The 15534-nt window shown below is 40.1% G+C and overlaps 1 protein-coding gene across 6 annotated transcripts in view; it reads left to right on the top strand.

Annotated features, from left to right (window-relative positions):
* The window catches only part of SDK1 (sidekick cell adhesion molecule 1), a 963824-nt gene that overhangs the window by 507363 nt on the left and 440927 nt on the right, over positions 1-15534 (top strand). For all 6 annotated transcript variants that reach the window (XM_045387966.2, XM_065541579.1, XM_015447042.3 and 3 more), the window contains exon 5: positions 7258-7391. In XM_045387966.2, the coding sequence (XP_045243901.2) occupies positions 7258-7391 (134 nt within the window). The remainder of the gene's footprint in view (positions 1-7257; positions 7392-15534) is intronic.

The following is a 15534-nucleotide window of genomic DNA, read 5'->3' on the forward strand; positions in this document are numbered from 1 at the left end:
TCTCAAAAAAAAAAAAAAAAAAGAAACTGCTATAAATAAGATATATATTTATTCTGGGCAAAAATCCCTGATGAAATAAATCCTTCACCAGTTACATCAACAGTTACCCTGTAATATCTTCATTTCTTTTCTGTCCCTCCTGCTAGACAGCATCTTTCCTGAAGGAAAATAATTCCATTTATGACACATAAACACATGTGGAGAAAAGGCCAGGGATTTTCCAGCATTAAAGTCTTGTAAAGTGAGTTTTAACATTTGTGGCATCTGGGTGGAAGTATCTGAAGACAAGTTGTTTCTAGGCTTCTTTGCTAAATCATTACCTGTATGGTCTTGAGCAGATAGGCTTTGTTTTAGGTAGTAGAGGTTTCTGGTCGTTTTATGACTCTAATCTGATAATTCGGTGACCTAGCTGTGTTTGTACAGAAGCCTGTTAACTAAAACTAGGAAGTATTTGATATTTAGCCCCTAGAAGAGGACAGTAGATGACATTTACTGTTTTCTTACTTGCCAGACACATTCTACACCTGATGAAACAGATTCAGACTTAGCAAACACGGAATTCGTAGCTTCTGAGCCAGCCTCATTCACCTCATTACCTGATTTGCATTTCATCAATGTCCTTTTGATGTCGGAATTATTATTCCCATTTTACAGATGAGAAAGCCAAGTGATGAGCCTGTGGGAATAAAATCGGGGCCAGATCCAGTTCCACTTCTGTTGCTCCATCCAGGTCACAGTTGCCTGATAAGGGCCTCTCTGTATTAACACAGAATATCATGGTGTTATTGATGGTGTTACTTCCTGTCAGCTGTGATCATGTTGTTCTGGTAGAAAAATAAGGTGTCTTCTCTGCAGACCACGTTAGAGTTTAACTTTAAGTCTGGTTCGACCCTACTTCTGATTCCAGGAAGCTCAGGGAGATTGGTTGGGAGAAGATGCAAGAGCTCTGAGCCCACGTCTTCTTTGGACTTTAATTCAGAGACAGACAATGTGCACCCAGGCAGGTGTCCCTCTCTGCCTCTTTTCTGACCGTACACCCAGGTTCCTCTGTGCTGCTGCTGTTGGCCATGGTGCTGGGAGCAGTCAGGGAAGGCCCAGGCCAGCCCCGCAGTTCAGGAGGGAGTTGGATGTGCCGCCCTGCCATGCAGAAGCCCCTGGCTAGAGCTCCGGTGGAAGGTACATGGGTAGATGGTCAGCAGGGATGGCATTTCCTCCCACGCCACCTGCAGAAGCAGCCGTTCTGTTCTTGAGTTATTAATACCGTGTAGGCTAGAGAACTGGGTCTGCCTTGCTAATGTGATATCCCATCAGATTTTTACACTTTCAGAAGCTATCACTAGGGAAACAGATGTGGTTGGACCCGCGTGCTTTGTGGTGACTTTGCTGCCTGTGTGGCGTATCTGCTTCTCCTCTAAAACTCTGTAAAACGAACAGACTGGCTTCACACATTTGGCACTTCATACTGCCATCATTTATCTTTTTACACCTTTGCAGCTCTTACCACTAAGATATCCCCTTGTGTTCAACAGCCATATTTTCCGGTATGTCTTCCCTGGACAGTGTTAACACACACAATAGGCACTGCAAAGATATTTAGAAAATGGTTAAATGACTCCTGTATTTGCTTGGGTTCCAGGTACCTAAATATGCAAGCTCAGAAAGGAGTAGTCAGAGTAAAAATGCAAATACAAATACTTGGAGATTCCCTTCTTTTTCTTCATTAATTTAACACACATTTATCGACTACACACTTTTTGGCTCTGTGATTAAATACTGGAGGATCATTGTGTACAGGGAAAACAAAGGTGTATCTGAATGTATTTCAAATCCAAAGGATTTTAAAGGAGTTACCATTTTAGAAATTCCACCAGCAACTTACCACCACTTGGGTCTGTATTTAAGCGTTGACAGACAGTCAATATAGAAGAGTTGGATAGAAGGTGAATTCACATAAATTCAGTGGAATTCTCCCGTAGACTTGCCATTATGAACATAACAATTACTATCATAGAAAAGGATACCCGCATAGACTAACTTGAAATGTTTTTCAAGGCATGCACCGTTATGGTAACTAAACTGGTAGAGGCTTGACCGGTCTTTTCCTGCCTCTAGTTTCTTCCCTCTCTGGTCATCTTTTGGTCTTTCTCCTACTGCAGAAGTATAACTTATCCTTTACTGAAGAACCACAGTTCTCACATTTAATGGCTTTCTCCTCTGAGCGCGCCTGCCTGCCTGAATGCAGCTGTGCTGAACTGCAATCCCATTTGTCCAGGACTTCTTGGTCTGTGCTAGGGCTTCATGCATTCTATTAATGAACACAACTCAACTAGTGGTTTCTATTGGTTTGAAATTATAAGAAACAGGTTTCCTAAATTCTCTCTTCTCTGGCTTTTAAAATATTTTTCTTACACCCAGAGCAAACGGTCAACAGCAAGTGTTGGCTCTTGATGGAATAAACATGTCACTCTGTCAGCTTAACATGTATTCAGCCTTCCGGGACTCATTAGTGCCAAAAGGACTTGAAAGCAATTGTAGTTCTTGTTGTTATACAGCTAAGGAAAGTTCATCAGTTTCAAAGTTGTCTGCCTTGAACTTGCTTAAACTGTGAGGCATGAGATCCAGATTATACTCAGAACACTAAGCCTTAGAATCAACCCTTTTAAAAGTTGCTTAATTAAAATGGAAAATATTTTTAAGTGTTTTTTTTTTTAAGATTTTACAGACTAATATTCTGCATCTTCCTGCACGCTGACCTTCTGTTAATGTACTTGAAGGTCATTTGAAACTAGTCAAATGTTACTTTAACATTTGTAGTGGTCAAACTATGGACTCAAATTATGCTTCTATGTTTTATGGGCAAAGTTATTTCACTAAACATTTTACTGAATTTTCATCATAATGTATACATTGACCTGGATATTACCACCCTGGTTCATGGTAAGTGTTAAAGAGCAAAATACTTGTTGATAACCAAAGGCAATTTATATTTTCACGGAAGCCAAAGCATTGGTTACATCGCAAGCTTTGGGAGCACATCATGAAAATATTCACATCATGAAAATATTTCTGGACACCTCCTGGAACTCCTCTCCTTGGGCCCACAGATACTCTTAAGGGGAAGTTGTTGAAGTGCCCCCTGTTACTTCTTACAGCTTCTAAGTACATCTTATCTAAGTTGCATGGGGCATGAACAGTGTGTCCTGGTTCAGGTTAGTGTCTCCTCCACTCTGAGCAGGGAGTGGGGTTTCCAATAGTGGCTGATTAAATAGTGAAACAGCTATTTGATTCTGCTCCAGTGGTGATCAGGGTGAATGCATACCCTTACTCTTCCTTCCTGGTCTTTAGGCACCTATTCTAGGATTCCGATGTCAGTATCACCTCCCTGAAGGCAGCTGATCTGCTGTGGCGTGGGGAAGGCCACAACCCCTCGCCATGCAAGCATGTCAGGGAGCTTCCCAGTTGAGGCCCAGCAAGGCGGCCCTCCCTCCCCCATGCCCAAGGGGTGGGTCTAGCTATCTACCTCAATGCTCGTGGTCGGAGACCCCAGCTAGCTCCTCTCTTCCTCGGATTTCATCTTTTCTAAAATAGAGAACTATGATTTTGCCCAGTACCTCAGGAGAGTGTTGGAGAATCAAGTGAAGAATGGCCAGAAGCACTTAGCAAGTGCCCACTGGAAATGGTCTTCCTTTGCTGAACTGCACAGGTACTTTGCTCATCAGTCTCAGCAACGGAAAACAGCAGATTGGTTTCTCTCTTGTGAAAACCCTTCCTGTGCTTATAATTAGTACCTCAGGACCGGTTAGCTTGTTCTTCATGATGCAGCAGTGTCTTCTCCCGAGCGGCAGCTCATCTCACCCATATCGCACTCAGTCATTTTTGTCCCTCTTCTCTTTACTACTATCCCATGGAATTAGGAGTTACAATGATGAGGTTTCATTTTTAAATGTACAAAGATGGAAGAAGACTAAGGAAGTAATTTTATTTAAAGCCACACATATATTTGTTTCAATCAAGTTAAAGGAAAATCTCTCAGGCCAAATATTATAATTTTTCTATGAAGTCAGTGTAAGTTTTAAATGTGTAATCTGGAGTTATGTTATAATAAAGCCAAGTAATTCATATTATGAGCAAAGTATTCAACTTTGCTATCATAGTTACCTAGCAGGCCCCTGTGTTCTTTTCATTACCTTCTGATAGCAAAAGTGATATTGATTGTGGAAAAATTGGAAAATATTTTAAAAGGTAGAATCAAAAGAAAATAGCCTGTAATTGTACTGCTCGGACTAACCACTGATAACATTTTATGTGTCCACACATATGTAGAAACAGATACACAGGATTTATTTGCAGTGCATAGAACACACACATAAAAAAATCCAAAAAAGATGTTATTGCATGTGCTGTTGTGAATCTGTACTAGTTTACCAAGGTTAAACAGGAAGTATCTGACCTCATGAACCAGGAAGTCCCCAGACAGGACAGGCTGCTGGATGGTTGGTTCATTGGCTCTATGAGGTCGTGAAGGACCCAAGTGCTTTCCAGTCTCTCTGTTCTGCCATCACCATTATCAGCTTCATGCGAAGGTCGTTTCTCTTGTAGCCATAAAATCACCACCAGGAACACGTGGGGACAAAATGATCAAGACCCACACCTGATACTGGGAATGGGGCCGGCTCTCTCATGTTGCGTGGCTGGATTGCAGGGGGAAGCCATGGTTGCCACAACAAAATCAAGGCCGCTAAGAAAGAAGACAGGATGGGTGCACGATACCTGCTTTACTGTCTTTAAACATGGGTTTCTTCTTAAGGTTTACAGCAGTTATCAGAATTTAAAATTAAGATGAATGGTTTTAGATGTTTTATTTTCATTTAAAAAGTCAGTCTCTTGTAGAAATGCTCTGTTCAGAAAGATTTGGATAGGAACAAACACTTGGTTTCTGAGAAATTAATCTTCACGTTCTCCAAAGATGTAGCATTTTCATGGTGTCTTTTTGGCAGCAGCAGTTTTTTTTTTCATGAATTTTGACTTAAACCTGTATAGAAATTAAAAACTAAAAGAAAAAGATAAGCCTAAAGATAAAAGTTATAATAGATGGAAACTTTAATATTTTTATTTTTATGTACTTTTTAAATTTTCAATACTCTTGAAAATAATGCCATAAATAATATCGAGAATTCATGGTCATTTTATAAGGATAATTCTGAGAAACAATAGGCATATTTGAAATTACTATGGAAAAAATCAGATGTTAAAGAAAACATTATATATTCAGTTTTTAAATTGTACTACTAAATGTGTAACTTCATGTGTAGTAAATATTCATATTTAATTTTAGCTGCCAGTATAACATATACTAAAATAAAATGGAACAATTTCTATGGTTCTATAAAAGAATCTATAAAGGAGCCATAAATAATTATAATAAAACTCTTTTGAATATTTTTATGGGACTAAAAATTGAAAACTTCCTAATAGGGAAATTTTCATAAATGAGACATGAAGTAAGTTAGTCATAGAGACCTCAAACAGTAATATATCCTATGGGAACCCTGAATAAGCAATAACTTGTTAAGATAATTTTATATAATATATAAAAATCAAGAGTTTTTGAAAAAGCTCTGCAAAAGATAGCAGGAAGAAAAAGGATGATTATAATGCTAAAATTCCTCATGAGAGGTTACTCTTTTTGCACGATTTTAATGTTACCAGAAGAAAGATTTTAGAGGATCTGAATCTGAAAGTGCTGTAACTATTCCCTATAGAGTAACGCAATTGTGGGTTACACAACTCACTCTGGAGTCCCAAGATGTTTCTCTTGTTTTTGAAAAAAGAGCTTAGACTAAATGATATTTGGTGCTCAAAATGCATCTTACCTTCTAAGCCAAATTCACCAGCCAATGAATAGTTTACTCACATTCATACATACATATATATATATACACATACATATATATATATACACATATATATATATATATATATTTGAGACGGAGTCTCGCTCTATCACCAGACTGGAGTGCGGTGGTGTGGTGTGATCTTGGATCACTGCAACCTCTGCCCCCCAGGTTCAAGTGATTCTCCTGCCTCAGCCTCCCTAGTAGCTGGGACTACAGGCACGTGCCACCACACCTAACTAATTTTTGTATTTTCAGTAGAGATGAGGTTTCACCACGTTGGCCAGGATGGTCTCGGTCTCTTGACCTCGTGATCTGCCCACCTCACCCTCCCAAAGTGCTGGGATTACAGGCGTGAGCCACCGTGCTCAGCCCGTATTTTTTTTAAGCAAATTTTACCTCCCTCATCCACCTCTTTAACTGGCAAAAATAATACAGAATTATAAGGGAGGGATACCATAAGACACCCATTTCAAATAAAAGTTCCTTGGATGCATGGAAGTTGTGTCTGTATTGTTTTTATTCTTTTTTAAAAATTAAGTAGTATAATGAGAGTCTTTCTATGGTGTGATCGGATGAGTATTAATCTGATTGGGAAAAGACCTAGTCCCTTCTCTGCTGTTAAGTTGCTGTGTTACCTAGGACAAGCAACTTAATTTCTGTGAGCCTCAGTGGCTCAGAGAAAGGGCGGGTGCATTAAACGAGTCTCAGAGATGCCTTTCCCACTAGAATCAGGATGAATGAGAAGGTCTTGGAGACTATTTACTCGTCCTTTGCACTTCTAAGACATGGGGAGATAATACAGGTGAAAAAGACGTGGCCTGGAGTTAATAATGATGGGAGAATTTAAGTTGAAGGGGGGCAGCACTGTGCCCATTGGCAACTTTCCTTCTATGCACCAGTGTAGGTATCCATACACAAAGCCTCTGATGAGGCTCCCCTGAGGTGGAGAAAACCACAGCTAATTCACTTGCCCTGGGTCAGGGTTGTGGTGGTCCAGCCTTCTAATTGAAGGGATTCCTTCTAACTGGTGTTGTTATACATTCTCAGAGGAAGAACCTCTGAGTTTTAATGAACTCTGGATGTCTGTGTTCCAGAACATTTTTCTTCTTCACAGTCAAGTGCTGACGCAGATGTGGAGCACCTGGTAGGCTCGGACACTGGGGCTGCAGGGTGCTAGCTGGACCAGAAGAGACTCTCTCTGCCATTGTCGTATTCTTGAAGTCAGCCTGTGTATTGTTTTTGTCCTTCCAGCTCTTCTTTTAAACTCTAGGCATTCCTTTATCGTTGACCTAATTAATTGTGTCTTACAAGTAAGTTCCCTGGAGTAGCTTTGACGCTGTCCTCTTCTTTTCTGAAACAGAGCCATCACGTTGGAGAATCAGCTGGTGATCCTGGCCACGACAGCCAGTGACGCCGGGGCATACTACGTGCAGGCCGTGAATGAGAAGAATGGAGAAAACAAGACAAGCCCATTCATTCATTTGAGCATAGCAAGTGAGTTTTGAAATCCCAAATCATAATTCTGAAAGCAATAAAATCTTGCTTTAATTAATAACCACTGTCTGACGGGACATTTTGCAATAAATTGTATCTCTCTAGTGTAGTAGTTATGGTTTAATGTTGATCCAATGCCAATAGTTTGGAGAGCTTTAGAGCTTTTTCTTTCTTCAAAATGATATGCAGAAAAATGTGAATCTAACTGATACTTCTGAATGCCAGATCTTATTTGTTTTGGGAATTAAAAAAGAAAAAGTATTTGCTTTTTATACACAGTCAATGCATATTGTTCCTAACAACAGCAAAAAAAACCTTTCAATTTAAATGAATTGTATCTATGAACCTAAATCAGGACTAGATTAGGTATAGATTATATTCTTTTAATCTAACAAGAAAATCCTTGAGAAATTCTACATATTAAGTTGTACCAAAATTAGCAGTATTTAAGCATAATCAGTTGATCATTTTTTCCACCTAATTTAACTAAAAGCCTGATTCTTGAAGAGAATGCACACAAATCATGGGTATTTGTAGATTTTATCTGAGGGGACTTTAGTTTGAGGAAACTTAGTTTTACATGTTTGGCCTTTAAATTCTTCTAGCAAGAGTTAATTGCTAAAGAAGGGAAAATCACCCAAAGCAGGAACTCCGAACTAAACTAGATTCAGACATCCATATCAGAAGGCTTGTCATCAAATGTTTGCAGCATGAAGCTTCATGGTATGAAATGAAGTTGTCATGTGGTTGAGAAAATAGGGTTGAAATTAGTCATGGTGGATGGTAAATTTCAGATTATTATGATCATATCATATGAGTGAATTATATTGATTTGTTTGTATAGTAGTGGATTTTATCTTTTTAAAAATTATCTTGAAGGAATGGTTTCCCCCTGCAGGTGGTTTGAAAAGTATGTGGGGCTAGGCGCGGTAGCTCACACCTGTGATCCCAGCAATTTGGGAGGCCAAGGCAGGCAGATTACTTGAGGTCAGGAGTTCAAGACCAGCCTGGCCAACATGGTGAAGCCCTGTCTCTCCTAAAAATGCAAAATTAGCCAGGCATGGTGGTGCGCACCTGTAATCCCAGCTACTCAGGAGGCTGAGGCAGGAGAGTCGCTTGAAACCAGGAGGCGGAGGTTGCAGTGAGCTGAGATCACACCATTACACTCCAGCCTGGGCAAAAAGAATGAAACTCTGTCTCATAAAAAAAAAAAGTATGTGAGATGGAGTGAGCATTTGCCTCACATGGCCCTCGAGGGGTACAATTGCCTTACGCCCAGTAGAATTTCCTGGGTGAATCTTTGTAGCAAACTCTGGGTGCAGGCATCTGTGGGAGTTAACTGAGTGGAGTCTCAGATGCCTGCCTAATTGGTCCCAAGTGGCCATGATGTGTTGTCATCCTGCCTTGAGCTCCTTAATTTGAGGAACTGAATCTTGCTCTCCAGAATGTAGACTCAGTACAGATTTAGGATGAATGGGGTCTTTGTGATGCCATGGAGAATGATGCACATAGATTAGGTGTGGGGTTCACAAAATCCAGTGCATGCTGTACTGCGATGTAAAGGACTGTCTGCATCAGGAATTACAGTAGAAATGAGGATGATTTATTGAGATTTTTTCCCAAGGGTGATGATAAAGAATGGTAATTGTATTTTCAAATAAATTGTTATTATTTTAATGATTCCAAACTTTACAAGTAGAGCCATTTATCTTGTTTCGCAAATATGATTCTGTACTCAATTGTAATATAACTACCAGGATAATAATGAGTCAAAGGGGGTGAAATTCTGCGTCAGAAACAAGGAAGTTGGCCTTCCTCTGGTAGAAGAGGGAAAAAAATTATTCCACAGAAACTCTGGTTAACATCACAAAGTTATTAAACAGTCCTTACCCAGTCCTTGCCTACCTGCCTACTCTATAAGGGCCAGCTGAAAAGAAAGCAAGTAGAGTGAATTTGCACACTGCTGTACTAACATAATACCATGGTGTTAGATAATTGGAATATGTAAATTTTTTTTTCAGTAATTTCTGTTTCTACCCTGACCAAAAAGTATATTGAAAGCTGCTCATAAATATTATAATTAACTGGCTTGCATTTTGTTCCTTTGTATGTACATTTTTAACTTTTCATTGGCACCAGGTAAAAATGTGTAAAAAGTGAGATACAAGGCAGTTAATGATACAGACTTATTTTAAATCTTAGGAGAAAACCTACATTTTGTGCCTTTATGAATTATTTGCTTTTTATGAGGGCCAGGTGAAATGGGAGAAGTAAGGAGGTTGAGGAAACTGCCTTATTTTAATTCTTAGGAGAACCTTCCTGTTGACATATGGGATTTAGCTAAATGTTAAACGGCAACCAATTATGCTTCTTCTTCTTTTTTTTTTTTTTTTTTTGCTAAAAGTTTTATTTTGAAAACCTCTAAAAGTCAGAAGTCTTGATTAATCTGCAGAATCCCCCAGAATTGTTTAAACTGTGCTTCTTTCTGGAATTCAGTGAGTGCTCTAAGCAATGAACACTGCAGTTGAGGTCCTGGCCACCTTGCTCCTGGTGAGTTTGTGGAGTACTGGAGGGTACGTCTCCTTACCAGATTTGTTATGAAATTAGATCTTCTCGAGACCTATTGATACTGGGAGTAAGATAGAGTGTTCTGCAGACTTAGATATCTTTTTCTTCTGATATAGGCTTTTGTGGAAACACCACACAAGATTGAGGAAAATTTGTGAAAACTTTCCAGCCAGCATTTCTGAAAAATCAAAAGATATTACAGCCAATTATCATTTAACAAAGACATTTTTTCCTTGCTGTCGGGAGAATAAAGCAGGGAACCATTATGTAGTGACACCATGGGGATGATCGGGTACTGGCAATTAAATTCCTGGTGGATTGTGCTGTGATTAGTTTAAAATCGGAGTGTCACACAGCCCCGCCTCTTGTTTGCTGTTGTGGTAATAATCCGTTCCTTCCTTGAGGACAGCACCGTGTCAGAGTGCAGCGGCAACCAGGTCTAGCTGTGTCTCAAAACATCTAAATAAGTGATGCGCTGTCACCCAGCTAACAGGAGGAAGTAATCCATTTTTATCAACAACCTTGTACTTGAGAGTTCAAAAACGTCACCCCTTTTCAATTGCTAGATACTGTGGCTCCACCTGAAGCTTATGGGAAGCAAAAGATAAAGAGGTTTTGGATTTAAATATTATATATTTTTTAAAAAGCATGACTGTTAGAAGTGAGATGCAGTCCCACAATGGTACCGCCTGCTGTTTTGTGCATATTTAGTAGACGGCATGATTATCTCTTAACATTTCTCCCCTTTTGCATGGTTAAGATGATAAATTCCAGCATGTTCTGCACCACTATTCCTGTAGGGAAGGAGAGGACTTCTCTGAACTCTCCACCCCGCTGCCCTGGTGAAAGCTTGCTGCCATCCCAGGGGTGGATCCACTTTGAAGTTTTAATGTGATGTGAAGCCAGCAGATGTTAAGGACATAGGTGGGACTGTTGAAGCGTCCTGCATGAATTTTTCATGGCCGGCTCCCACTGCTCAGGTGCACACCAGAAAAAGAAGGGCTTGAGCCTGCCTGAGAGTAGACATGTCTGTTCTGAGGTCAGACCCGGGCAAGCTTCATGAACCTGTCAACCTATTTTTGGCTTTTGCTTAGAAGATTTTACATTGAGTTAACCTTTGTGGAACAGAACTTCTGACCCGAATTACTATGTGAATAAGAGTTTCTTCCTTTAAAAAAAAAAAAGAAGCGTAGAGTTAGGCGATGAGATGAATTCTACACAATGGTTAATCAGTCATTGTTTATATGCCATTGTACATATCTTAGACATAGCATCAGTTCTGATCCAATATTCAAAATGTCCACCGTAATGAGATTCTCTACTAGGGATGAAGCTTGGATTAAAAAGAAATGACTGCCTCTCTCCTTCCTGTTTTTTTCACCTCTTTCATTTTAATGGCTCCTCTTCAAACAACATTTGTAGACAGGATATCATTTCAGCTGATCCTCCTTCAGGCTGAGAAACCCTTGCTTTTAATTCTGAAGACCACTTAACATTCTTTTGTCCTCTATAATGCTAATTTAACTGCAGGCTCATATAGGTTTAGTAGTTGAAAGTGGATTCCTGAAAATCATGTCTATGAACAGTCATTTGAGAGGACTGCCCTGTAAAACATGGCTTTTGTGTGCCCAGGTAAAACTCTCTCCTATTTTCCTTGTACCTTTAACGTTAAAGGGAGAGAGGAGAACAGGCAGACGCCTTCCAGATGGCCTCTGACGTGGCTCGGGTTCTTAAAACAATAGGAACTGTTTGAAATATTACTAAAAACCAATCTGGGGCCTAGCCCCACATCACAAATGAGCAATTTAGAACCAAGCATAGTTTTATAGATTGTATGGCACTTTACTGCCAGAATTTTTCAGAAACATGAATAAGAAGTCTATTTTATAGTGAAGTCATGAGTTTAATCATTTAGCCATGCATTGAACCTGCTGTACGGAGTGAAGCATGAGGCATGCTCTGCGCTGGCCTCCTGAGCTGGTGTTGGACAGAACTTAGTCTAGGCCTCGATCCCTAATGCTTTTCCATAAACACACCATCGGGAAACAAGCCTTGAGCATTTACCACTTGTGCGTGGACACCTAGTTACTTATCAATTCTAAGCATTAACCATCAGACAGAAGAGAGGAAGGGAATCCGCTAATTATGAAGGTTCCCTTCCGTCTTTACTTGACGTCTCATGGCGCGATATGCACTTCGTGAATGGAAATGCATATTTTACTTGATTTTCATGATACAATCTAGTTTCTTGGAAAAAATCTTATGACATCTGGTTACAGAGAATTGTTTGTCTTGGCGACATGGCTTCTACTAACAACACAAGTGTTCCTGCTGCCGTGTGTTGCCATCTGATTGTGCTGGCCTTGTAAGTGACTCAGATCTGTGGTTTCTTCCCAGAAATGCCTTTGACTTCAGTTGTCCACTTTGTGAGAGGTAGTTTAGATAAAACTAAATACACAAGAACATAAATCCACCTCTCCAGGCAAAGGTGAAACTGCAGCCCATGCCTATGAGGGCATCCTGGCCACTTCTCTGACAGTGAGAATTTTCAGACCCCTCCTTGGGATAGCTTGCCTACAGAGTATCAGATGGGGCCCCCCGACTAACAGACTCAACCTGCATAATAAATAGCATTGTCACTTAGTTTCCTTCTTGTGCTTTCATCGGGAAAACATAAGTTAAAATAGCAGGTCTAATATTTCGTTTCTGAGCCCCAAATGGATGGATTGGAGAATGAGTTTTAGAAGAGGAATGTAGCTGGTGGCTCCCAGCAAGACCTCAGTTATCACAACAAAGACCGTCATGCTCTCCCCACCCGACAAGGCAAAACTGGATTGTTTCTGTTGCCCACTCTTGCCTCCTTAACCATATCCCCATCTCTTCTCATCCCAAGGCGTCCTCTTTTCCCCTGTGTGATTTATTTCAACCTGATTTCACTGTTGTTAAATCTTAGGAAATCAGGTTAAGCTATGACCACTTGCCCTCAAGGTTTGAACAAATTTGGGGTAGCCCAGTATGCCCAGTTTCCCAAAGCAGCAATCACTGGTGTGAGTATCACTCCGGATACATATAGATTTCCAAGGCGTAGGCAGGCATGTAAAATTGCCAAAGAACCTATTTTCAGTCCTTTGATATTCACACTCTAAAACTGGAGCTGAGGATGCCTGAGGTCAAATTTTGCTTTTCACAACTGCTCCTTTGTTTCCGAACAAGATGGAAGGCTCCTGTCTTACTCATCCTGAATCTTTAACACGGGCAATTATCTGAGGGTGTAAATGCCCAGGTGCCAAACAAAGGGAGAACTCTAAATATCAGGGGCGGAATTGAGAAAGTGAAAGACTCTAATAATTGGGAAATAAATCATTTTATAAATCAGGTGTTTTCAGTCTTTTGCTGTCCACAAAATGAGGTGGGATCCACGTGCTGACACTTCATTACAAATACCTTGATCATTGCTAACTGTAACACAGTCCACTTGTCCTCAGGACAGGAAGAGATTTCTAGCCCCTCTGCAGGTGTGGGGCCATGTCAGTGGAATAAAGTGTCGTTTTCAGGCCATGTGTTTAAGAGCCCACGTGTTACCTTCATGCTCTCCCTCCCCTTTGGGGACAGCCATGGACAGGCCACATATTGAGCCACAAGATAGAAGCTGTCTGGATATTTGAATCAGTACAGGGGAAGAATAGCCCGGGAGGGCCACCCAAGCAGAATTGGACTCGTTATGAGTAGGAAACAAACCTTTGTGTGGTAAGCACTGATTCAGCATTTGTTTGTTATTAGAACAAAACACATCTGTCCTAACTAATAAATTACTATGTGACGACGGGGTGCATTGGCTCACGCCTGTAATCCCAGCACTTTGGGAGGCCAAGGCGGGTGGCTCACCTGAGGTCAGGAGTTCGAGACCAGCCTAATCAATATGGAAACTCCGTCTCTACTAAAAATACAAAAATTAGCTGGGCACGCTGGCGGGCTCCTGTAATCCCAGCTACTCAGGAGGCTGAGGCAGGAAAATCACTTGAACATGGGAGGTGAAGGCTGCAGTGAGCCGAGATCATGCTACTGCTCTCCAGCCCAGGTGACGGAGCAAGACTCTGTCTCAAAAAATAATAATAAAATAAATAAATAAATTACTACATGACTTTTGGCATATAACTTAGAAGGAATTTAAAGAATTGAGAGATATTCTGTAACAAAATTTCCTTCATTTTCATCTATTGCTTTGCATGAACAAAATTTTATCTATGAAAAAGAAAAGATTAGAATTAAACTGTATTCCTCATGTCATTGAGAGATGCTTTCTGGTTTTATAAAACATAAAACCTATTCATCAAAATTTGTAATACTTTAAACAATTAATTGAATATCAATAATAATTGTAACAACTCATGCCAAGAGAAGGTTTGTTTTGTTTGCCCCCAAGTCATATGGTTAAAAACTTTTTTTTTTTTTTTTTTTTGAGATGGAGTCTTGCTCTGTCGCCCAGGCTGGAGTGCAGTGGTGCGATCTCGGCTCACTGCAAGCTCTGACTCCCAGATTCATGCCATTCTCCTGCCTCAGCCTCTCGAGTAGCTGGGGCTACAGACGCCCACCACCACGCCCCGTTAATTTTTTGTATTTTTTTAGTAGAGACGGTGTTTCACCGTGTTAGCCAGGATGGTCTCGATCTCCTGACCTTGTGATCTGCCCGCCTCAGCCTCCCAAGTGCTGGAATTACGGGCGTGAGCCACCGTGCCTGGCCAAAAACACTTTTTTTAAGAATTTTTTTTTTTTTTTTTGGACACAGGGTCTTACTCTGTCACATGGACTGGAGTACAGTGATGAGATCATGGCTCACTGCAGCCTCAAAGTCCTGGGCTCAAGCAGTCCTCCTGCCTCAGCCTCTTGAGTAGCTGGAACTACAGGCCTGAACCACCATGCCTGGCTAATTTTTTTAATTTCTATTTTTGTAGAGACAGAGTCTGGCTATGTTACCCAGCCTGCTCTCAAATTTCTGGCCTCAAATAATCCTTCCCCTTTGGCCCTACAAACCACTGGGATTACAGGTGTGAGCTACTGAACCCCACTGAGATTGAAATTTATATACCTTTTTTTTCAGAGGCTATGATATGGTAATTAGTAAAATTCTTTTGAATCAATAAATGTAATGAATAAAGGATACAATTCTGTGGGAGTATAAGATGGGAATACAAATTCAAGAAGAAAGAAAAGGAGTGGTGTAAAATTTCTTACTATTAAAAATTAGAGTTTGTTCATGTGTTTTTTAAATGGGTGATGCTGTGTATCAAATCTTTAGACCTGCTTATCAAATATTTAGATTCCTTTGAATACATATAGATGCGCCGCAGTAGTTTCATTAAAATATACTGAAATAGCAAAACATTAAAATACACTAGAAATTACATTCTTTTCAGTCCTTCAAACGTATGATGAAAAATTTTAGATGTCAACCTAAAATGTGGGAAAGATACACAGTTTTACAAAATTCTTTTTGGTGATCTAGGAACAACAACTGTTTGAAGCTATATGCAGATTTGCTAATAATTTATAAATGAGAGTACTGCTGATAACCCTC

Source organism: Macaca fascicularis, chromosome 3 (assembly GCF_037993035.2).
Source record: "Macaca fascicularis isolate 582-1 chromosome 3, T2T-MFA8v1.1".
NCBI lineage: Eukaryota > Metazoa > Chordata > Mammalia > Primates > Cercopithecidae > Macaca > Macaca fascicularis.